The 24,056-nt window shown below is 46.3% G+C and overlaps 1 protein-coding gene across 1 annotated transcript in view; it reads right to left on the reverse strand.

The window, feature by feature from the left end:
• csmd2 (CUB and Sushi multiple domains 2) overlaps window positions 1–24,056 on the reverse strand; it is a 2,254,685-nt gene that overhangs the window by 822,586 nt on the left and 1,408,043 nt on the right. The window contains exon 6 of the mRNA XM_038801178.1: window positions 22,214–22,326. Within this exon, the coding sequence (XP_038657106.1) occupies window positions 22,214–22,326 (113 nt within the window). The remainder of the gene's footprint in view (window positions 1–22,213; window positions 22,327–24,056) is intronic.

Consider the following 24,056-nt stretch of genomic DNA (forward strand, 5'->3'; position numbering starts at 1 on the left):
GCAAGTTGGGGTTGTTGCAATTTTTAAAATTTTCTAAAACTAGAAAAAGGAGATAATTTAAAGCGATGTGACCCTGTTAAAACAATGCAGCATAAACAACGGGAGGGATTTTCCACACTTCCCCGCAGCTTCCGGTTCCTCCACTGTCAATGAGATTTCCCATTGTCCACGCTCTCTGTTGTCCGGGAACCGATGGCGGGAGTTGCCATTAACGGGACTGAATGATCCCACCGACGGGAAAGGCCAGAAAGTCCCACCCAGAGCAAGGTGAAGTGCAATGAGAAGAGGACAGTACAAATAACTTCACGGGGAAACAGAACATACAGACCCCCAGCTCAATCTGGCAATTTATTAGGCACATTTTGTTCCAATTAGATAAGCCACCCACATCACAGGGATTCCCCAAGAAGGTAACTGGAGCTATTGCATGCAATTCTACCACCGCGTTGCACCTGGCGCCGATCCGAGCATACCCTTACTGAACATGATTACTTAAGTATGTGTGGCCCATTTGAGTCCGCATTCAGGTGGTGCCCGAGAGACACTGACAGCACCAGTGAGGCGCCGATTAGTCCTGGTTTCCACGAGCGGAGTTCAGCTGTGATGGCCACTCCAGGAATCTCGGAGGGCATTGGAACACCCCGGGTGGTCGATAGGCAGGGCAGTACCCTGGCACTACCCCTGGTATCCTGCCACTGCAGTACCCCAAGTGTCTGGTTGGCACTGCCAGAGGTGCAGTCCGGGTGACAGGGGTACTGCTCAGATGAAAGGCTAGCAGTGCCAGGATGCTCGACTGCCAGGTTGGCACTAACAAGGGTTGGGGCCTGAGTGGTCCATGCCCATGAAAGACCATGAGATGTAGGAGCAGAAGTAGGCCATTCGGTTCATCAAGTCTGCTCTGCCATTCAATCATGGCTGATATTTTTCTCTTTCCCATTCTCCAGCCTTGGCCCCATAACCTCTGATCCCCTTATTAATCAAGAGCCTACCTATCTCTATCTTAAAGTCACTCAGTGATTTGGTCTCCATAGATTTCTGCAGCAGAGAGTTCCACAGATTCACCACTCTCTGGCTGAAGAAATTCATCCTCATCTCTATTTTAAAGGATCGTGCCCTTGGGTTCAGGTTTCTTCTACTTGTGAAAACATCCTCGCCAAGTCTACTCTATCGAGGCCTCTCAGTATTCTGTAAGTTTCAATGATTCCCCCCTCATCCTTCTAAACTCCATTGAGTACAGACCAGAGTCCTCAACCATTCCTATGACAAGCCCTTCATTCCGGGGATCATTCTTGTGAACCTTCTCTGGACCCTCTCCAAGGCCAACATATTGTTGCTTAGAAATGGGGCCCAAAAATGCTCACAATATTCCAAATGGGGTCTGACCAGAGCCTTCTGCAGCATCAAGAGTATATCACTGCTCTTGTACTCTAGCCCTCTTGATATAAATTCTAATATTACATTTGCCTTCCTTGTTTTTATTCCCTTATCAGAGTTACCAAGCCAAAACTCAGAGTTTGGATAGGGGCAAGCTCCTAATCCAGCTCCTTGCCTGCTCCAAAAACCAATTTAAATTGAATTCAATTCATGGTCCCCACAAGAGAGACATACCAGTTCAAGGCATTATACCTGACCTCGTGCTAAACTTAGACAAAAGGATATGAAGCGATACATTTGCCAACTGAAGCTGCATGTTAATCTATAATAAGAAAATCCTGAACTAGGACTCTAAATCCCTTTGTGCTTCTGATTTCCAAAGCATTTTCTCATTTAAAAAATAGTCTATGGGCGAGATTCTCCGCAAATGCGGAGAGTCGTAAAGGCTGCCGTGTTTCACGGCAGCCTTCACGCCCATCATTCCCGGGACCCGATTCTCTCCCCCCCCCCCCCCCCCCCACCCATTGGTAGTAGGAGCGGGACCCCGGGAATCACTGCGTCGCGTCCTTAACAACCGTTGTTAAGGCCGCGCGCCAAGATGACGCGCGGCTGCCGTCTGTATGACGTCAGCCGCGCATGTGCAGGTTGGAGTCGGTCAAAGGCCTTCTGGAAATCCACATAGATCATGTCCACTGGTTCTCCTTTGTCTTCACTTCCTTGTTACCTCCTCAAAGAATTTAATAGATTTTATCAGGCATGACTTACCCTTGATGGATCTGTGCTGACTCAGTCCTTTTCATCATGCACTTCTAAGTACTCCACAATCTCATCCTTAATAATCGACTCTAAAATCTTACCAACAACCAAAGTCAGGCTAACTGGCCTATAATTTCCTGTCTTTTGACTCATTTCCTTCTTAAACAGAGACGTTACATTCACAATTTTCCAATTTTCTGCGACCCTCCCTGCCTCCAGTGTTTCCTGAAAGATCACCACTATTGCCTCCTCAGCCATTTCTTTCAGATCCTTGGGGTGTAGTCCATCTGTTCCTGGTGATTTATCCACCTTCAAACCTTTCAGTTTCCCCAAAACCTCTCCTTAGTAATGAGCACTACATTCACCTCTGCCACTCAGTCAGGGGAGGTGAATGTGGGGTATGAAGGGTCGGGGAGAGGGGCGGGGGGGTAAAGGGAGTATAAAAGGAATTCATAAAGGTTGGAGACAAAAGGGGACCTAAAAAGGGCGACCCTCAGCAATCCAATAGCTCACTTTTCGGGGGGGAGGGGGGGATAATTCCCATGTCTGCGAGGGAGCAGGGGACCCTACTGCTTACTTAGAGAACAGGGCATTCTTTCAGAATGGCACCCCAATCTCTGAGGAGCCGGTCTCACCTCCAGTGAGCATGTTCAGCTCCTCAGTACTGAAAAATTTCGAAGTGTGGGCTAGACCAGGGAGGAACTCCCCAAGGCCCAGAAAAATGATTAATTGTGGGTGAATACCCGTGTGAATCTCCCCCAAATGGCCAGCGGGAACCACCTCGCCATACTCGCCCAAAACGACTCTTAGAAATATTTTCATTGAATCGCGCCCATTATTTTGTCAAAGGCCAATAACTTCAAACTCCAAAAACAACTGCTTATACTTAAATTTTGCAATGCCCTTCAACTGACTGTGGAGATTAATTTGATCATCAGGGAAAATTCTTTTTACAAGATAATGGGAATGGTGCTAACCAGGACGATCAGATAGGCAGAAGATGCTGTGCAAGCTGAAGCAGTTTAAAACCTTGAATCATTCTCAGTGAAAATATTATTGTAATTGTTGCAGATTTTCCTTTAATTTTTGGTCCAGCCATCGTGGTTTTAAAACCTTATCATTGTCTTTCAAGAGGATATTCAAGAGAACACAGCTTGAGTGATTGGCTTGCGAACTCTCCTTATATGGTTTTTGGTGTTCTGATTTAAAGGCATTAGGCTGGGCAGCACGGTGGTGCAGACACTACTGCCACTCGGCACTGAGGACCTGCTTTCAGTCTCAGCCCCACGTCACTGTCTGTATGGAGTTTGCACATTCTCCCCATGTCTGTATGGGTCTCACCCTCACAACCCAAAGACATGTAGCTTAGATGGATTGGCCACACTAAATTGCCCCTTAATTGGGAAAAAAAAAATTAAAATGTAATTATTAAAGGCATCAGTCTGCTCCTTCAGGCACCGATTCTCAAACCCTGAATGAACAGCTAACCGGATCTGTCATGAGAGTCACAGCAGACTGCATGCCCCCACCAGTCCACTAGCATGTCACTGAGTCAGAGAGAGCTTCATCCACTCCACCAGCACCCAAATGGACAAAACGTCAGGACACATTACCTTCGCTGAACTGTTAGCTGCCCTGATGGAACTGCTGGCTGAGTGTGGTGACAGTCGAATGAGAAGATTGTTAAATCAGGCAGGCACATATTTATTCAATTATTCTCCATTCACTGAACCTCATATTTCCTAGCTTTGAGCAGCTGTGAGGTTTACCAGCACACATACAACGAGTCTCACTGCTGGCTAATCTGGCACAAATTTTCTCAGCACCTCAAGTTTCTTGAATATTTAAGTCAGCTCTAAGAGATCAAGGGTGACACTATTAAATTTTAAACTGCCGATAATAGCTGTAATAATCTACCATAGGCTATGGATACTACCAGTGAGCAATACCAATCAGTTAATGAGAAATGGTACTAAATACACAATTAAATCCGAACTAAAGGGTAACAAACAGATGGAAACAACTTTGATCATTTCTCAATGTCGTTACACTCTGGTAAAATGGGAATGGTCCCATTCTCCGAGTATGATTCCAAAATTATATTCTTAGATATCAGACTATTTCCTGAACTCCTAAAACACATTTCTGTCAATTGAAAAGACTTTGAGATCGAAAAAAAACCTCCTGATTGGTATGCTTCCGACCTGTTTTCTTGTGAATTTTAGAGATTGCATGATAGACCCTGGAGCTGGGCACATCCATTCCGATGGTGATTTGAATCACAGAATCATAGGATTTACAGGGTAGAAGCCCATCGAGTCTGTATCGGCCCTTGGAAAGAGGACCCTCCCTGAGCCCACACTTCCACCCAATCCCGTAACCCAAGCTTTTTGGACACTAAGGGCAATTTAGCATGGCCAATTCACCTAATCTGCACATCTTTGGACTGTGGGAGGAAACGGGAGCACTCGGAGGAAACCCATGCAGACACGGGGAGAGCCCCCAGTCACCACATTCTGGCGCCTGTTCGGCGAGGCCGGTACGGGAATTGAAGCCGTGCTGCTGGCCTTGTTCTATAATGTTCAAGCGCATGTCTATGTATGTTAATTACATGGAGCTCCAGAAGACATTTGATAAAATTCCTCAAAAGACTGTTAAAGTTGAAATTGATGGAATTGAAGGAAAACTATTTCCCTCATTGAGAAATTAGCAACAGATGGAGAGCCATGATAATGGACAGGGTACTCTAATTCGTAGGACATGCAACTAGTGGTATCTCACAATGATCAGTGGAAACTCAACTATTCAAGATTTAGTTACTTAATGAAGAAAACTATATTTTGAAGTTTTCCAATGATTCACAATGACACAGAGATAGGTGACATTGTAAGCAATGTAGACAGAAGTACAAAGAAATAGTAATAGAAATAAGTGTGCTAAAGAGTGGCAAATGGATTTCAATGTTGATCATCTACCTGAGGCTTAAAAATGGATAGGAAAGAGTACTTTCAAAATTTTGGAAAGTTCTAGAAAGAGTGGAAGTCCAAAGAGGTTTTGGATTCCATTTGCATCAATTATTAAACTCTCATGAACTGGTACAGAATATAGTCAAAACAAGCTAAAGGAATATTGTTCTTTTATCGAGATGACTATCTGGCGGGATATCTAGCAGCATGGTGGCACAACGGTTAGCAATGCTGCCTCACAGCGCAGGGACCCAGGTTCAATTCTGTCCTTGGGTGACAGTCTGTGTGGTATTTGCACTTTCTTCCCGTGTCTGCGTGGGTTTCCTCCGGGTTCTCTGGTTTTCACCACAGTCCAAAGATGTGCGGGTTAGGCGGACTGGCCATGTTAAAGTGCTGCTTAGTATTCAAGGATGTGTGGGTATGGGGATGGGGTGGCGGAGTGGGCCTAGGTGGGTGTTCTTTCAGAGAGTTGGTGCAGACTTGATGGGCCGAATGGCCTCCTTCAGAGCTCAATAAACATTAGTTTATTCATCCTGGAGTATGCACGTTGTGGTAGGATCTTATATCATAGAATCATAGAATTTACAGTGCAGAAGGAGGCCATTCGGTCTCACCAAAGTCTACACCGGTCCCTGAAAGAGCACCCTATCTAAGCTCACGTCTCCACCCTATCCCAGTAACCCAGCAATCCACCTAACCTTTGGACACTACAGGGCAAGTTAGCATGACCAATCCACCTAACCTGTGTCATAATATACACATCAGTATATAATGGTGCAGACACACACTGACTGACACACTGCAAGACCAATCAACACACACAACACAGCAGCCAATCACCAGTTAGAGCACACTCACTATAAAGCCAGAGGGCACTAGTTTTCCCACTCATTCAGGATGCAGCCTCTGAGAAGGACAGAGCTCACAGCTTGTAGCACAAACCTTCATCATGTGCTAACAGTTTAGACTGGTCAGGATAGGCACAGGTCTTCGGTTTAATCTAACATAGTGTCGACCCACAGTGAAAGTATGTTCAACAGTTTCTAGCTTAATAAAATAGTGTTGTACGATTTCAAGTATTGGTAGCCTGTATGTGTTACTACTGAGGTAAACGCAGTCTCCACAAATCCAGAGTACCCAACACATCAATCTGCGCATATTTGGACTTTGGGAGGAAACCGGACCACCCGGAGGAAACCCACATAGACACAAGGGGAACGTGCAGACTCCACAGAGACAGTGAACCAAGCCTTGAATCGAACCCGGGCCACTGGCGCTGTGAAGCAACAGTGCTAATCACTGTGCTACCATGCCGCCTCATGGTGAGCAATATAAATAAGTTAGAAGCAATCTAACTAAGTGTGAAAAATCCACTAGTGTTGCAGCCTTGGTCAAAGATTTGGAATGGGAATCACTATAGCAAATGGAAGGAGAAAAATAGATCACATTCTATAAAATATGGAATGGAGTGGGGGGAAATAAAAGAGACAGGTACCTCTGGCAATGACAAAACTTGAGCCGGGTGAGATTCTCCCGAATCCCCCGATGGCCGGCGTAATAAAATGGCACGAACCACTCTGGCGTTGGGCCAACCTAAAGTTGCGGAATCCTCCGCACTTCTGGGGGCTAGGCCGATGCCGGAGAGGTTGGCGTATTGATAATTCTCCCCAAGGAAATCCCACAATGGGATAAACTGCCAAAGGAAATAACTAAAGCCCCCATCACTGAAAATCTTCAAGACCTATCTTTAGATTATTTACATTGAAAAGCTTACATCGCCAGGAATAGCATCTCAGCAGACCATGGCTAGGACTACCATTATATAAGTGTGAGTGATAGATGGACATTCGTCTGTGATGCTGATAGGACAAAAGCAGAAACAGAAGCTATACAAAACTCTTGTCAGCTAACATGTGAACAATTCTGGACTCCACACCTGAGGGGAAGCACCCTCAGGAACGATATTTAGTCTCGGAGAGAATGCCAGAATGTTCTCCAGGATCCAAGGGGTAAATTGCGAGGAGAGATTAACAGACTAGGATCAAATAGAAACACAAAACACTGAAAATATGTAGCAGGTCAGGCAGCTTGGGCAAAATTCTCCCCTACCCGGCGGGGTGGAAGGTCCCGGCGTAGCGGAGTGGCACCAACCACTCCGGCATCGGGACTCCATAAAGGTGCGGAATTCTCTGCACCTTTAGGGGTTAGGCCCGCGCCGGAGTGGCTCCTGCTCCGCTGACTGGCACCAACGACCTTTGGCACTACGCCGGCCGGTGTTGGGGCTGGCCGAAAGGCCTTCGACGGCTGTCGTGAGACCGCGTATGCGCCGGTGCGTCAGCGGCCGCTGACGTCACCACCGGCGCATGCGCGGTAGGGGGGGTCTCTTCCGCCTCCGCCATGGTGGAGGCCGTGGCGGCGGTGGAAGAAAAAGAGTGCCCCCATGGCACAGGCCCGCCCGCCGATCGGTAGGTCCCGATCGCGGGCCAGGCTACCGTGGGGGCACACCCCGTGGTCCGATCGGCCAGCGCCCCCCTCAGGACCCCGGCGCCCACCCGCGCCGCCAATCCCACTGGCACAGAGGTGGTTTAAACCACGTCGGCGGGATTGGCCTATCAGCGGCGGGACTGCGGCCCATCGCGGGCCGGAGAATCGCCACGGGGGGCACGCCAACCGGCGGGGCGTGATTCCCCGGGTGGCGGAGAATTCCGGCCTGGGCGGGGGCGGGATTCGGTCCCTGGGCAATTCCCCGACCCTGCGGGGGGTCGGAGAATTCCGGCCCATATGTGGAGAGAGAAACCGAGTTAATGGGCTGGGTTTTCTTTTTTTAAATAAATTTAGAGTACCTAATTCTTTATTTTTCAATTAAGGGACAATTTAGCATGGCCAATCTACCTATGCTGCACATCGTTTGGGTCATGGGGGTGAAACCCATGCAGACACAAGGAGAATGTGCAATTTCCACACAGACAGTGACCCAGGGTCAGTATAGAACACAGGTCCTTGGCGCCGTGAAGCAGCAATGCTAAACACTTGGCCACCATGCCACCAAGGGACTGGATTTTCTATGCAGGATCGAGAACCCGACACCTGGGTGAATTTTGTGTCCCAGCCATGCTCTCGAGCTGCGTCATTCCTGCAGTGTTATTTTCAAATGTAAATGAATGAGACAGGATCAACATCAAACTAAAGGTATCTAGTGCCTCCAGGAAATGGCAGCTGTCTGCCAGTTAGAAAGATCGAAGGCAGCCATGTTAGGGGCTACCACACCCTTGCTGAAGCAACCAGGCAGCTCCCTGGATAATTGGCAGCATCCGTAGTGATGCAAGAGGAACATGCACGTTAGATTATGGTGCAGCTCTTGAACATGTGTAGTGTGAAGCATAAAAGATCAGCAGAAAAGATCAGTTAGAAATCAATGCGGAGAACGTTTATGGTCCCCCATTAACATGGACCAGACTGTTCGGGTGCGCATTATTGAGCTCCAAAAATCCAATACGTTGAGAGGCCCTTTAACAAGCTCCCTATTGAGCTCAATGTGGCATTAATTGGCAGAAATCATGTTTTCTCAGTCCTTTCTTCCCACCCACCCTTTGAAAATACAAAACTGTCCTCGAGGCAGCAAGATTCTGGGAGGTCGCGGAGTGGAGAATGGGTAATCGGGGGATAGGCCATTGGGGGAGGCAGACGCATGTCTGGATGTATTAAGTCTGTAAGGGAAGTGTGCCCCCAGGCAGAAAGTAGCATCTGATGCCCCCCGGCCTCTCCCACCCCCCAACCCCCACCCACAACCACCCGAGATTGGAGCCAATGATTTTTTTTCTAATTCCCACCCTCGACTGTATGGCACCCGCCAGGCTGTAAATTGAGGCGGGGCCGGGATAGGCCATTAAGTGACCATTTAAGGGCCTTTCCAGGGCAACGGTGGAATTCCCATCCAAGGCTCTGCCTGCTGCAATGTAAAATCGCATCCGGGTCAGGGGAAGCAAGAACCCGGAAAGATTCCGTCCATACTTTAGTGCTCTACAACCCCCCCCCCCCCCACCCCCCCCACCCCCCCCCCCCCCCTCCCACCCCCACCCCCACCCTCCCCACCCTCCCCACACCCCCCACACCACCCACCCACCATCCCCACCTTAAAGCCCACCGGTGGACAGGATAACATTCAGGCCATGGAGTTGAGTCGCAGATCAGCAATTTAATTGAATGGTGAAACAGGCCAAAAGAGTAACTTATCCTACTCCTTTGTTCGTAACTGAATATTCGGGTGGCAAAGTGGTGCAGACCCTGGTTGGATCCTGGCCCTGGGCCAATGTCCACGTGGTATTTGCATATTCTCCCTGTGTCTGTGTGGGTCTCACCCATACAGCATCCCAAAGATGTGCAGGGTAGGCGGATTGACCATGCTAATTTGCCCATTAATTGGAAAAATTTATATAATTAAAAAAATTCTTAACTGAGTATTAGGTTTGTGCAGCCAATCAGATGACAGTAGTATTACAATCCAGGACCAGGTGGCAACAATAGCTGGGATACTAGACAGAAACCCCCATATTTTACTAAATTTGTAAGACTGTGAGGACACTTCGCTCCAGTAGTGATTTCATGCACAAATAGTTATATGGTATATTAAAACAGGCTTTTAAAAAAAAATGTAATAATCTTTATTGTCACAAGTAGACTTAAATTAACACTGCAATGAAGTTACAGTGAAAAGCCGCTCGTCACCACACTAGGCACCTGTTTGGGTACACCGACGGAGAATTCAGAATGTCCAAATTACCTAACAACATGTCTTTCGGGACTTGTGGGAGGAATCCGGAGCACCCGGAGGAAACCCACATAGACACGGGGAGAACATGTAGACTCCGCACAGGCAGTGACCCAGTCGGGAATTGAACCTGGAACCCTGGAGCTGTGAAGCAACAGTGCTAACCATTGAGCTACCATGACACCCCACAGTAAAGAAATATCCTTCAGGACCCAGCTTCAGATTGTTGCTCGTCTAAACTTATTGTTTGAACTAACAAACTTTAAAATTGCTCCTATCCCTTTTTCATGCAAATCTTTAACTCACTGTCTTGAGATCAGCTGTTGGTCTGTCCATAGTCAAATCCTTAACTGACTGTTTCTCCAGAAACTGTTAGTCTGTCTACATACAGATCTCACTGTATTGAGAGCACAATTTATTGTCTGTTCACTCCTAACATACAACTAAACTCAAAGTAGAGAAACTGCTTGAGCCCTCACTCCTTTTATTAACTACATCATCTTACTAAGCTGAACACAATGTGTGGGTTTCTCCGACCCCCCCTGGCGGGTCCGAGAATCCCGGGAGGGGGCGGCGTGAATCCCGCCCCACCGCACCGACACCAGCTGCCGAATTCTCCGGTGCCGGTTTTCAGGCGGGGATCACGCTGCACCGGTCAGGGGCCATTGGCAGCGGCCCCGCCCAGCAATTCTCCGGGCCCCAATGGGCCAAACAGCCACCCGTTTTCGGCCAGTCCCGCTGGCGTGAAATAGACGTGGTCCATCCCGGCGGGACCTGGATTCGAGGGCGGCTAGCGGGATCCTCGGGGGGGGGGGGGGCGGGGGATCCGGCCCCGGGGAGCCCCCACGGTGGTCTGGCCCGCGATCGGGGCCCACCGATCTGTGGGTGGGTCTCTGCCGTGGGGGAACTCTTTCCCTCCGGCCGCCTCTGTAAGGCACGGATTTAAAGCACGGAGAAGAAACCCCCTGTGCATGGGCAGGAAATATGCCGGCGGTTCTTCGCATGCGTCAGAATACACAGGCAGTCCTGCGCATGCGCCGACTCACACAGGCTGGCGGGGGCCCTTCGGTGCCAGTCGGCACAGCGCCTCCCCCTCCAGCACCGGCCTGGCGACCGGAAGAGCGGAGGATTTCGCAACTTCTGGGCGGCCCGGCACTGGAGTGGTTCACGCCGGAGTGGCACCAGTACAGGCCGCCCCGCCAATTGCGGGAGAATCCCACCCAATGTCTCTAATTATCTACTCCCCAGCCTTAACATAAACAAAAATCCATGAACTCAAATTTTTATGATGCTTTAATTGCACCTCTGTCTCCAAAAGGTCTAGTTGCCTTTCAAACCTGGATTCTAAAATCATGACTGCAGCAAGCATCCAAGCTTCCATCCTTACTGCACCAATTACGTATAATACAATGGGCAGGATTCTCCAACCCCCCGCCGGGCCAGAGAATCGCCGGGGGGGGGGCGGTGTGAATTCTGCCCTGCCGCCGGCTGCTGGGTTCTCCGGTGCTGGTTTTTCGGCGGCAGGAATCATGCCGTGCCGTTCAGAGGCTGTTGGCAGCAGCCCCCCCTCCGATTCTCCGGCCCGCGATGGGCTGAATGGCCGCCCGTTTTCGGCGGGTCCCACCGGCCTATATTACACCAGGTCCTACATTCATCACAGTAGCTTCTGCAAATTATAATACAGGTTTAATGGTCCCACAAAACCAGCAACTCCACATTACGTCTGGTCTCAAATGGGTCTCACAATCTCATGACCCAAAATGTGTACAGACAGCGGTCAGATCCAGTGTTGCTTAAATGATACAGCCAGCTGCAGTAACATCAAGATTTAGGGGTTACTTTGGTGAGATGTTGCAAACATGTGTTAAGTGGACACCACACTATATAAGACATGCCTGAGTAAGGAACCCTCTTGTGAAGCCTTGTCGGACTCCTGTTTTCCTTATAATTCTGCTATTTTGGCTGTTATTCTTCCTGCACCTAGGCAATGATGGGGCCTACCCCTTTAACTGAAAAAACAGTAGCAGGATGTGCTGTGACAGGTTTGGCCAGCAGCCAATCATCTTCTTTGCAATTCTGGGACATATCCTGCTTGCGACTGTTATTGGTGAAGCCCTCAGCAGTTTCTGGAAGATTCTGAAAAAACCAAGACTGGCTCCATTTTGGCTCTCCATTCTATGAAAACCTCAGCAGCAGTCAGGTTTAAAACTCTCTGTCAGCTCGTGGCCTGGCAATTTGAATGCTTTCAGCCAGCCTGGGGAAGTAACTTCTGACTTAAATGTCTCCCAGCCAGCCCTGTGATAGTGTAAATCCGTGTTTGAAAAGCCTGGAGATTTTAATGCTTCCAGATAGTCTGTGAAAGTAACCTATGAGAGGAGCTGTGGGCAAGTGGATATTTATGTTCTGATTGAGAACCATGAAGCAAGTGCTCCAAATTCTCTCTTGCCTGTTGGATTCTTCCTGAGAATTCAGGATAAAGTCCTTTTCCCCTGCAGTCAGTTTAACCTGTAGGAGGTTCCACTCCAGAGCCACCTGCTGGCTGAGGGACAATTTAAAAATCCACTTCAAACCCTCATATTGAGAATTGCAGATTGAACTCAGTGGGGATTGTTGGTTCATCTGGTAGACACCAATGAGAATAGCACTGACCTGAGGGGAATCATCTTTGAAAGTCCAGGTCAGTGGAAGAGAAGACAATTCCAGAGAGAATTCTACAGCTTGCATGTTCTAATTGAAGATAAACATTAGAAGATCCAAACCAACTGCTGATGGTTCAACACCTTGCATTCTGAAGAGGTCACCACCAACAAAGACCTTAAACTCAACATCGAAGTTCCTCAAAATCTCGCACCCAGTTTAATCCCCCTTACTTTGATCCTTCCCCTTCCCCGTGTGCATGTGGGTGGAGGGTGGGAAGAGGTTTGGGGAATAATTAGACTCGTAGACCATTGTTCTATTATTTCTACTGCATGCTTACCTCTTTTCTTATTATAAATAATGTTTTACTTACAAATCAGGGACATGCATGTCATTGGAGCAGTTAAGCTTCAAACATTTCAGGAAAATACACAAATTATTGGTTAATCCACTTATGCAGGGACTCCGGGGTCTGTGGGGTTGGAATTGACCGTGCACTCATCCAGGGTGTCGTAAGACCTGTTTGAAAATCTGGGTTGAGTCTAAGTTATGCTGCTGGTTGGTGATTTACCTTGATTTAAATTTGCCTCATGACACGGGTGGAGGGCAGGTAAAGGAGGCCACTTCAATTTCTTGTCCTTTCTTCTGCAGAAATGGCAACTACTGGTCTCATGTTCTCTTCCTATTCCTCCCTCAGACCTTGGAGATATCCCTAGCAAAACGTGCATGACCAAAGCATTCGTTTTCTCAGGGTGATTCATACAAGGTAGAGTAGCTTCTCTTATGGTAAAGTCCTCTGAGAATTTCTGGGGAAAGCATTGATAGAATATTGAAGAAGTCTTGACAAATGAAGTCTTGACAAAGTGTCAAAAAAAAATCCCCCAATATGCATCAATATTCCTCTTCAAACCTCAAGCAGTGTGATCAGTGAAAACTGTGCATGGCTTTTAGCAGAGTTGAATATCATCCAGAGAATTCCTCAGTGCGGAAGGAAACCATTTGGCCTGTTGAGTCTGCACCGACCCTCCAAAAGTACATTCTAGCCCAGCCCACTTCTCCGCCCTATCCCCTTGCATTAATTATGGTCAATCCCCCTCACCTGCACATCTTTGGACTATGAGAGAAAAGCAGACGACATGGTGGAGACCCACACAGGCATGGGGAGAACGCACAAATTACACACAGGCAGCCACCCAAGGCTGGAATCAAACTTGGGTCTCCGGTACAGTCAGACAGACGCCTAACCACTGTTACACCATGCTGCCCATCAGTGAAGACTTCTTTATTCCTGTCCAATTAGTTGTTCGGGGAAGTTAATTGAAGCAATTGCCACCACATGCTAATAATCCTTTTTTAAATGGGCACTAGTAGGCAAATTCATTGTCAGATGTTTAATGATCCTTGTGGAAGTATTTTATCACATGTCCTTCAACTCATTCGCAAGGTGGCATCTTGTGCGTATAATGAGCTAAATCAGTCTTGCAGCTCAAGACCCCTGCTTGGCTATCTAAAGTATCTGGCTCCTACGAACAGTTGGCGAGAAAGTTGGCGAGACTGCAAAGCATTGTGAAATGAGCTTAAACAAATCAGTCGCACACCAAAAAAATTTAAAGGGTGTGTAGCTTCACATGTATCTTCTCCCATACTATCTTAATCTTTGCTTTCAAATCTTTCTATTCTCTTTTCTCTCATACATGCATCTATTTTCCCAAAAGCATCTAATCTATTTACCCCAATCAATTCTTTTGCTGATGAGTTCCACATTCAAATACTCTCCAGGTAAATACATTTACTCTCATTTCCCTGTTAGATAATGAATATCTATTTCTGACCATTGGCTTTCAGTAATCCCACAAGTGGAAACATTCTTTCCAACTTTACCCTCTCCAGGTTATTGAGAATTGCAAAGCCGTTTTATCAGGTCTGCTCTAATAATTCTCCTTTTGAAAGAAAAATGTCCCAAAATGTGACATCTTTCTCAACAGCTGTCCTTGTATAACAAAACTGGAAGAAGTCCTGTACCATCCACTTCACTGCGAAGTCCATTGAGAAAATTAAGAGTGATTATTGATAATCAATGATCAATCAATCAGCATGCACTGAACAGCAAAGCCCAATCTGAGATGCAGGGGGATAAATGATAGAATTGAAAAATATCACGAGGGCTAGAAGTGGAGTTATATGAATGAATTCATCCCCCACTCAATTCTGCTGGTCCAGTTTTATCCAGTCTTTCCTACAATTCCCATTTTTGTGCACTTCAATTTTGTTGCAAACAATTCTAGTGTGCAAATGTCTTTACTTCCAGTAGAAGAAAATCAACTATTGGGAGAGTCAAGACAGCAATGTAGAATGGGCATAAGTCTTGACAATAATAGATAAACTCAAAATTGAATCATGAGGCTTTCCCTCTGTCCACTAGCTTACGGAGACATTAACCCATCACTCAAAAGGTCAACACCTCTGTTGAAAATGTAGCCACAGTTTTTTTTAAAATACTTAATATGTTTGTCATTCTTCCGTTAGAAACAAATGCTGAAAATTAAACACAAAACAATGCCTGATTGCTAAATTGTACTGGCAGAGGTACGTGTGCTCAGATAGACTCTGTGAGGAAATAAATCTTATGCCTTCAGAACACTCATTCCCTTTGTATAATTTCCAAATTCACTGCTGCTGTGAACTACACTTTTGTGTACTTTAGGTTTAGGTGCAATAAAAGTGATGGATTACTTGGTGTGCCAGCGCCATGAATTATCACAGGTCCATGTCCTATGGCAGTTTTTGCCTTCACATCTATGTTAAGAGCTGTTTTTTTTTTCTCTCAGCTTCTTTGACCTATCTTTTCCAGGTGAGTATGAGTCACTGGGGGTCAATTTTCTTCTTGGGTGCAGCCGGGCATGTTGGTGATGCCTCTTTTCTGCCCAGCGACTGACATTGGCAAAGGATTCGATCAATGATGGTGTTAAGCCTAATTTATGCATATAGTGTCCACCATCTGCATGGGCAAGAGATCCAGTTGGCTCCTTTCTATAAGGTCAGCAATGGGGAAATATAACAGTTAGTTTGGGCTGAGGAAGATATATTGCCCGTAAGTAGAGCTCAGATCCACCAGATTGATAGCAGAGTTTGAAGGGTTGAATGATGAGGCAGTTTGCATTAAAGCTTCTTGTATTTAGAAGGCCACAGCATGACAACTTGAATCTATTAAAACAATAAATTGATTCAGTGGGGTAGATTCAGAAGGACAATAACCTGTGGTGAGACCATCCAGAACAAAAGGGCACAATCTGAAAATGAGACTTAAGTCAGGAGAAATCAAGGAGCACATTTTCACATGGAAGGTGAGTGGAGCTCTTATTAATCAATGGCTGTGGACACTGTGTCAATTTAAATGATCAAGATTGATCTATCTTTTGTTGGGTAAGGGGAGCGTGGGATATGGAATAAAAGCAGATACATGTCAGTGCCTGTCATGATCCAACTTGCTGCAATAGGCTCAAAGGGCTGAATGGCAATCAGCTGTGTCTATATTTACAAGTACAACGATTCGCTCCCAGAAATTATTAAGTAGCACAGGAACAATGGTTTTCAAACATTCATATCAACTTAAATTAGACAGCTAAACATCATCATAACTGGCTCTTTCTCCCCGCACCCCCCCCCCCCTGTCTCACATAATCTGGTTTGGGCATTTCAGTGGCAGGACTGCTCAGTTACATGTGGTGACCATCACTCATCACATGATATAATTCTTATTTGAATTTATTTGTCCGACCCCCTCCACATTTGCAATCAAATCATTGGTGACCGAAACTTAGGCCTGCTCGAAATTCACATTGAAAATGAAAAATGAAAATGAAAATCGCTTATTGTCACAAGTAGGTCCAATGAAGTTACTGTGAAAAGCCCCTAGTCGCCACATTCCGGCGCCTGTCCGGGGAGGCTGGTACTGGAACAGGCCTGCAAGGGAAATTTACAGATATTTTCACCTTCTGAATTTTGACAAGTGCTGTTCCATTCATCTCAGAGCCCCACAGTAGCTTGCTTGTCTCACAATGGATTAAATAAACACTAGATATAATCTTGTGACAATATAAACCATTGTTTTAAGTCCAAAGGCAGTGATCCCTTGCTATTCAATTGCCAGAAGTAGAAGGTAGATTTATGTAGTTGCATCTTTCTCTAGACTTATGCAAATCCAACCTCTGCACTTTTCACACGCCATTTTTGTCTTTTCACACTGGGGTAGGGTTCGCAGAACAGTTTGTGAACCATACTGCAGTGCATGAGGAGTGTGCGTGCAGAGGTGGGCCAATTAGAAGGCCCACTTTGGTTCCACAACATAGTATCCAAGCGCCTAACAGTGTCTAAAGACCCACTAAGCCTCACCCCGCACTTCCCTAACCCCCAAGTCAATCCATGCCCCTTCAGTTTACCCATGCCATTTCTATGTCCCATATATTTTCCATGTTCCCTCACATCAACGCATACCATCGCTATGCCCCAGGTGTCCTCTCGAGCCACTAACCCAACATGTACAATGTTTTCAGTCCTCAAATTGCATGCAATATACATGAAACATATTTTGCATTCCTTGGGAAGTAATGAACCTCGCTCCATCAAATAAAAGCCTCCATATCATTGATTCTAAGGAAAAAAATAAATTCTGCCATGTGAAAATAAAGTTTATATACTTGTAACCAATTAGTTTGTCTCAATAAAAAAGATCAAAGGGACAATTGTTATTAAAACCTCTTGAAATTGTCATTCATTCACCTACTTGCGCTGAGACCCATTAGCACTTCAAACTCTGTGAAGCATTGTTAATGGCCACAGCTAACAAAGAATAGAATACTCTCTGAAAAGGAAAGAACATCAGGTGCTCTTTTCAATTTCAGTGGGGAATGCCTCCCAATCCATGAGCCCAGAACTCCTTATGGATGGCAATCACATCCAGATTGCTACTCCGCTCTGTTTTGCTTGCCGAGGTCGGGAGTCGCACATTTCCTGCCTATCCTTTGCCCTGGGGTTGGTAGTAAATGTGCAATTTAGTAGTGCTGGGGAAGTGAAGGAACGCCCCTTTTCTCTGGCTTATCTGGTTCATGGCAGCTAAAGTTTCCCACCACTTTGAGAAGCTGGAGGAAAGGCGCTAAAGTAAGTCGGAGAAAAGTTAAAAGTGTAGGCTAGGTTGGAGGGGGTGTTATTGAGGTCTGGTGGAAGGGGGCTAACTGGTCGGGGGAAGGAGTTTAGGTAGTCAGGGGCACAAAGGATGAAGACTCATCAGACAGTCAGAGGAAGAGGGGGTCAAGGTGGGTGGTCGGAGAGGTGGGAGGATAGTTGGAATATAAGGTTGTATTTGCTGGTCTAAGGTGCAGTCAAGAGGTTGTTGGGGCATTTGGTGGTCTCTCTCTCCCTCTCTTTCCCTCTCTCTCTCTGACTGGAAAGCAGAACTCTTGATCTGAAAGCCTGGTTGAAGAACCGCGTGCTACAAATAACCACCTGAAATAAAAGGCTAGATTCTCCGCCTTCCCGACACAGAAATAGTGTTCGGCGACAGGGCGGAGAATCCGTTTTGGCATAAAATCGGGACCGACGCCAGTTTTGCAATTCTTCGCTCCCCCCCCCTCCGAGAATCAGCGTGCTCATGGAGTACGCTGCGCCGAGTATAGACCACCTCAGGCCACTGTCTGAGGCCTGCCCTGCGATGCTCTGTTGCCGACCAGCCGAATTCACGATGGCGTGGTTCTAACATGGTCCCACCAACTGTGATCCTCACATAGCGGTTGCGGACTCAATCCGGGACCGCCACAGTCAGAGGAGGGCTGATCGGCGGGCGGGGGGGGGGGGGTTTCATTCGGGACTGGGGACATTGTGTGCGGGCGGTCCGGTGCGGGTGAGCAGCCGATGCAGGGCACTATTTTGCCAGTCCAGGTCCGTGGGCTAAGTCCGCCATGGAGCATGGCGCGGCCACTGGAGGCCGCCGCTATGCGCACGCTCAGCCTCTGACCCGGAGGTGGGGGGCGGCCGTATTGACAGCTAGAGCTGCGAGCTCTATGACAGTTGCCTGCTAGCCCCCGGCAAAACGGAGAATCAGTGGCCTTTTGACACCAGTTTTCCTTGTGTCGAAGACCAGTCTTCCCAATGGCCTGGGGACATAGTCCCAAAAAACGGAGAATGCAGCCTAGACTCTTATCTATTACTTTGACTTATCATTTTCTTACACTATTCTCCTCCCCTCTGTGTCTGACTTGTGTGTGTGTGGGGGCAAGTTAAAGTGCGGGATTAGTAATTAGATCATTGAATATATACAGTGCAGAAGGAGGCCATTTGTGTCTATCGAGTATGCACTGAGCCTCTGAAAGAGTGCCTTACCCAGGCCCTGGACACTAAGGGGCAATTTTATCACAGCCAATCCACCCAACCAACATGCTTACACGAGCAGAATGTGCCACCCAAGGCCGGAATTGAACCCTGGTCCCTGGCGTTGTGAGGCAGCAGAGCTAACCACTCTACCACCGTGCCGCCCTAGATGATAGTTAACCAATTGTATTTGCTGCATGTTTCATTAGAGTCCTGATTATACATAAAAAGTAATTCTGTTTAAACATACAAACCTGGTGCCTGTAATTATTGGGCAGCCAAAGGCCAAAGACTTTAGGTATTTGTCTAAGAATTATTGGTTTATACATTGTGTTGCGACTCCGGGTCAAGGGGTCTGGAATTGACCGCACCCTAGCCCAGGTTGTCGCAACCTGGGCAGCACGGTAGCATGGTGGTTAGCATAAATGCTTCACAGCTCCAGGGTCCCAGGTTCGATTCCCGGCTGGGTCACTATCTGTGTGAAGTCTGCACGTCCTCCCCGTGTGTGCGTGGGTTTCCTCCGGGTGCTCCGGTTTCCTCCCACAGTCCAAAAGATGGGCTGGTTAGGTGGATTGGCCATGCTAAATTGCCCGTAGTGTCCTTAAAAGTAAGGTTGGGGGGGTTGTTGGGTTTCGGGTATAGGGTGGATACGTGGGTTTGAGTAGGGTGATCATTGCTCGGCACAACATCGAGGGCCGAAGGGCCTGTTCTGTGCTGTACTGTTCTATGTTCTAACAGTAACCAGTGGCAGAGCAGCAACATTGCATTGTCAGAATTACTGCAGTGCATACACAGGAGTACTCTTTGATCAATCTTTATTGACTTGTGCACAAGGAGAGCAACTCAGTGGAACTCACAGCATTGCTCTGTCTGAATGCAGCAAAGCAGAAACACTTATAAATTTTTCAACCAATAGGTTTACAGTTGCAGCCTAATCCTTCATTTGCATGTCAATACACCAGTAATATCAGTTTTAAACTTTCATTTTAAACCAATGAAAGGACAGTAATTCTCACCAATAGAAAACAGGGCAAATGGACCAATAGAAAAATGAGAATTTAAATGATTGATTTGCATGCTTATTGCCCCTCCTTGGATGTTACTGTAGTTTACAGAAAGCACATTCTTGTTTTGACCAACTCCATCATTCTGTCTCCGCAGACCCATGTCATTCACTAATACACAGTTTCTTATAGATTCCACTGCATCAACTTTTTATATTATTAAACTGGAAGTCCACTTGGATGCTTTAGTTTCTTTTTTATTAGATTATCACCCACATATTACATTGTTTAACACATCAAATTCACACATATAAAAAATCCTGAACCAAATTTCACAGGAGAGGGGCCATATCAACATAACAAATGAAGCACTTCAACCACTTTGACCTTACACAATTGTTCAGAATTATTATTTAATTGCAATATTTGTGTTGAAATCTATATATTTTTCGATGTTTGGTGTATTTGTGTTAGGTGTGGAGCAATGTTAATTTTGTACCTGTTTTTTTTTGGGGGGGGGGGGGGAGGTGGGATTTGGCGAAGTGCGAAGATCTCTGGGTGACTGGAGATTGTAGCATTTAAGGTACAGAATGTACTCAGCCTGGGGACATCACATTCTGCCTAGGAACACGGGTGGAACCCTATTGGGAGATATTAGGAGGTGACACAGATCAGTTCAAGGAGTAGAATAAATTTCAGCCCATAGCAAGCAGTTGGACAGGAAGGTTGACTCCAAGCAGCGTAATAGCTGATATGAGCTCCATGCTGTTGAAGGGGCTGAAGCCCAGGGAAGCCCTTGGAGCCATTGGTAGCTCAATGCTGCTGGGGTAGGGGTTCCAGGGAATCCCAGGAGCTGTATTTGCCTGCTGTAGCTGATTGGGGCTCAAAGATAGCCAGGGGCAGCATCAGCTCAGTCAATCTAGCTGTTGGGTCAAAGGAAATCCCAGAAAGCAGATGATGGCAGTAGCATGGCTGAGAATCTGGGATCATAGATCATAGAATTTACAGTGCAGAAGGAGGCCATTTGGCCCATCAAGTCTGCGCCGGCTCCTGGAGGTTAACACCTCCACCCTATCCCCATAACCCAGTAACCCCACCCAACACTAAGGGCAATTTTGGACACTATGGGCAATTTATCATGGCCAATCCACCTAACCTGCATATCTTTGGACTGTGGGAGGAAACCGAAGTACCCGGAGGAAACCCACGCACACACGGGGAGCATGTGCAGACTCCATACAGACAGTGACCCAAGCCGGAATCGAACCTGTGACCCTGGAGCTGTGAAGCGATTGTGCTATCCACAGTGCTACCGTGCTGCCCCTGCCTGTGTTTCGATGCTGATGTGTAACCCTGGCCACCACAAAGAGAACAATCTGGTAGTGAAGCCATCTCAGCTGGAAAGAAGACCAAGAAGGCTGGACCTGGAAGCAGATTGGAGAGGAATCTAGAATAGTGAGAGTTTTGGGCGAGAATTGTTCACATGGAGCTCAGATAGCGTACAGTTGCTGTTGGCTGTGATCACGCTAGCTCATTTGAAGGAGCAGAGATTAAATTCCACACGAGGAAAACAGCTTTTTAAAAAAATTTAGATTACCCAATTATTTTTTCCAATTAAGGGGGCAATTTAGTGTGGCCAATCCACCTACTCTGCACATTTTTGGGTTGTGGAGGCAAAACCCATGCAGACACGGGGAGAATGTGCAAACTCCACATGGACAGTGACCCAGAGCCGGGATCGAACCTGGGACCTCAGCGCCATGAGGCAGCTGTGCTAACCACTAGGCCACCGTGCTACCCTAGGAAAACAGCTTTAAAGAACCTTTGGTACTCTTAGTGCCTACTGATCTGGGTGGCTGAGAAATGTGTGTGATTTGTCTTTTTGTAGCTGTGTGCTGGTTGCTGTCCATTTAAGCACAGTTTGCCTGTTAATTCATATTTACTTAATGTTAACTCTGGGTGTTAAGAGTACGAGGTAGATAGTATCGACTGTTTGCTTTGTTAACTCATGTATCACAACAATTCTTTTGTTTGTTAAAAACACTTTATTTTCTGAGGGAACAACTGAGGTTCCAAATGTTCTCTATTTTACAATAACAGTTATTGGCCCCGATCTGGATCGTAATGAAATGTGGGGGGACGGGTTCTTGTCTGGGATCGGAACAAAATTTGGGGATCTGGCTTGGGATCTTAACAATTTATTTAATCATTTCAATATCATTTTCTTGTCAATCGTTTTCTTGCCATGATTTTAAATGCTAAGATCACGGACACCATTTAAACTAGAAAACATTCACTATTTGCTGACACTTGATTTGAAACTGTAAGTCGGCAGAAGTTCTTACCTTGATAATGAGCACTAAACCCTTTCTGCTTGTGATTACTATCAGAGGTAAAGTGAAGTCGCAGCCAGTTTTTGCTGCTGATGACGGGAGAAGGTAGATTCATTCCAGTCAACCTGCAAGAAAAGGTCATGACATTCAGTGAAGCTCAAGGGAAAATGCACATGTCTTTGCATCGATGGGGGCAGATGCTTCTTGCAACCATCTGGCATTCAAAGGCTGGAAAATATTGTATTACCTCCACATCACAAAAATAAGCTTACTGCAGATGAACTCATTGAGTCAACAAAAAGTTTTTTTTTACAATTAGACATTATTTTCACCATTATTAAGGATGCATCATCTCACTCTTGTGAAAACTCACCTGTGTTTTTTTTTAAACCCATCTGTGTTTTTATTTGTTCCTAGAATCGAACATCCATAGCACTATGAATTTTAAAACATTTCAAAGGTACCAGAGCGTTTCTTTTTGCTTATCTCAAAAGGACGGTGCCTTCAAAATGGAAGAAATCCTCAAAGAGTTATGTGTGGAGTTGACAGCTCGAACACAAAGCACAGTTGGCAAGATTGAAATGATTAATAATGTGTGAAAATCCTTTCTCTGCGCAGCCTTTCTCAAAAGACAAAAGTTTCCATTTTACCTGTCCTCCCTTTTGAAAACACTGATTTGCTATGGATATTAATAATGGTTGCAACTGCGGGAAATGGAACAGTGGGTTATATTCATGATTTTGATCAGTTCTCATTGTATAAATTCTCCTGTTCGCACAAATAAGGACAGATTTTAATAGGAGAATATGAATTTGTTCGGGGGAGGTCATCAACAACATTGTTAATCATTGGAGTAAACACCAGCAGGACCCCCAAGATGATACACACATTTTAAAGAGTAAAAAAAGAGACTTGCTTTGATGTAATGCCTTCAAACAAATTTTGGGCACCCCCAAAGCGCTTTTTAGCCACTTATATACTTGTGTGCAACCATTGTTCTAACGTCAGGAATGCAGCAGTCAATGAAGGTTGTCCTATAGACAGAAATAAGACAATGACCTGATTTAGACATGTTAATTGAGAGATAAATATTGCCAAGGAACTCTCTGCTCTTCTTTGGAGTGGCAACAGGAGATATTTTTCTTCAGAGAGCAGACATGGCCTCCTTAAATATCTCTTCAGAAAGACAGCACCTCCAATAGTGCAGCACTCGCTCATTTCTGCACTGGAATGTCAAGCTTATATTTTTGTGCTCGAGTCTCTTTGACGTGGGACGTGAACCCACAAACTTATGACTCAGAGGCAAAAGGGCAACTGCCTGAGCCACTGACACATTTGCAAAGACCAGCTAATCCGAATAATCCTTATATCAAAAGCCTTTTCTGTCATACACATTTCCTGTAATATTTGCCCCACTACGCTTTGTAGAAAACATTCCCTTTAACAAATGTAGCCATGCTGGCCACGCAAAATGGACACTGAGCCAAACTAAAATGGAAGGCTGCTGGGAAACAGACAGTTCAGCCAGAACAGCAGTCTGCAAAGAGCAGTTTGCATTCTGCAGCAGCAGAAACCAGTTTGGGCTCAGGTGAAAAGACCTTAGCTAGGTGCAAATGGCAAAACGCTTTGCATGCTAATGAGGCCATCAGACTTGAACACCCACACAATAGATACATTTGGTTCTGAATGGACACATTCCAATCAAGACCCAGACATCGAGGCACCAGAAACCTCCGAACAAAAGGACATAAGAAACGCCCCCTCCATCACGGAGACCCCCTCGCATTGGGGAATTAATCCAGTATCGATAAGAAATTGATCCAATAGGTAGAGCCCGCCCGAGAAGAGGGAAGGA

Source organism: Scyliorhinus canicula, chromosome 1, assembly GCF_902713615.1.
Source record: "Scyliorhinus canicula chromosome 1, sScyCan1.1, whole genome shotgun sequence".
NCBI lineage: Eukaryota > Metazoa > Chordata > Chondrichthyes > Carcharhiniformes > Scyliorhinidae > Scyliorhinus > Scyliorhinus canicula.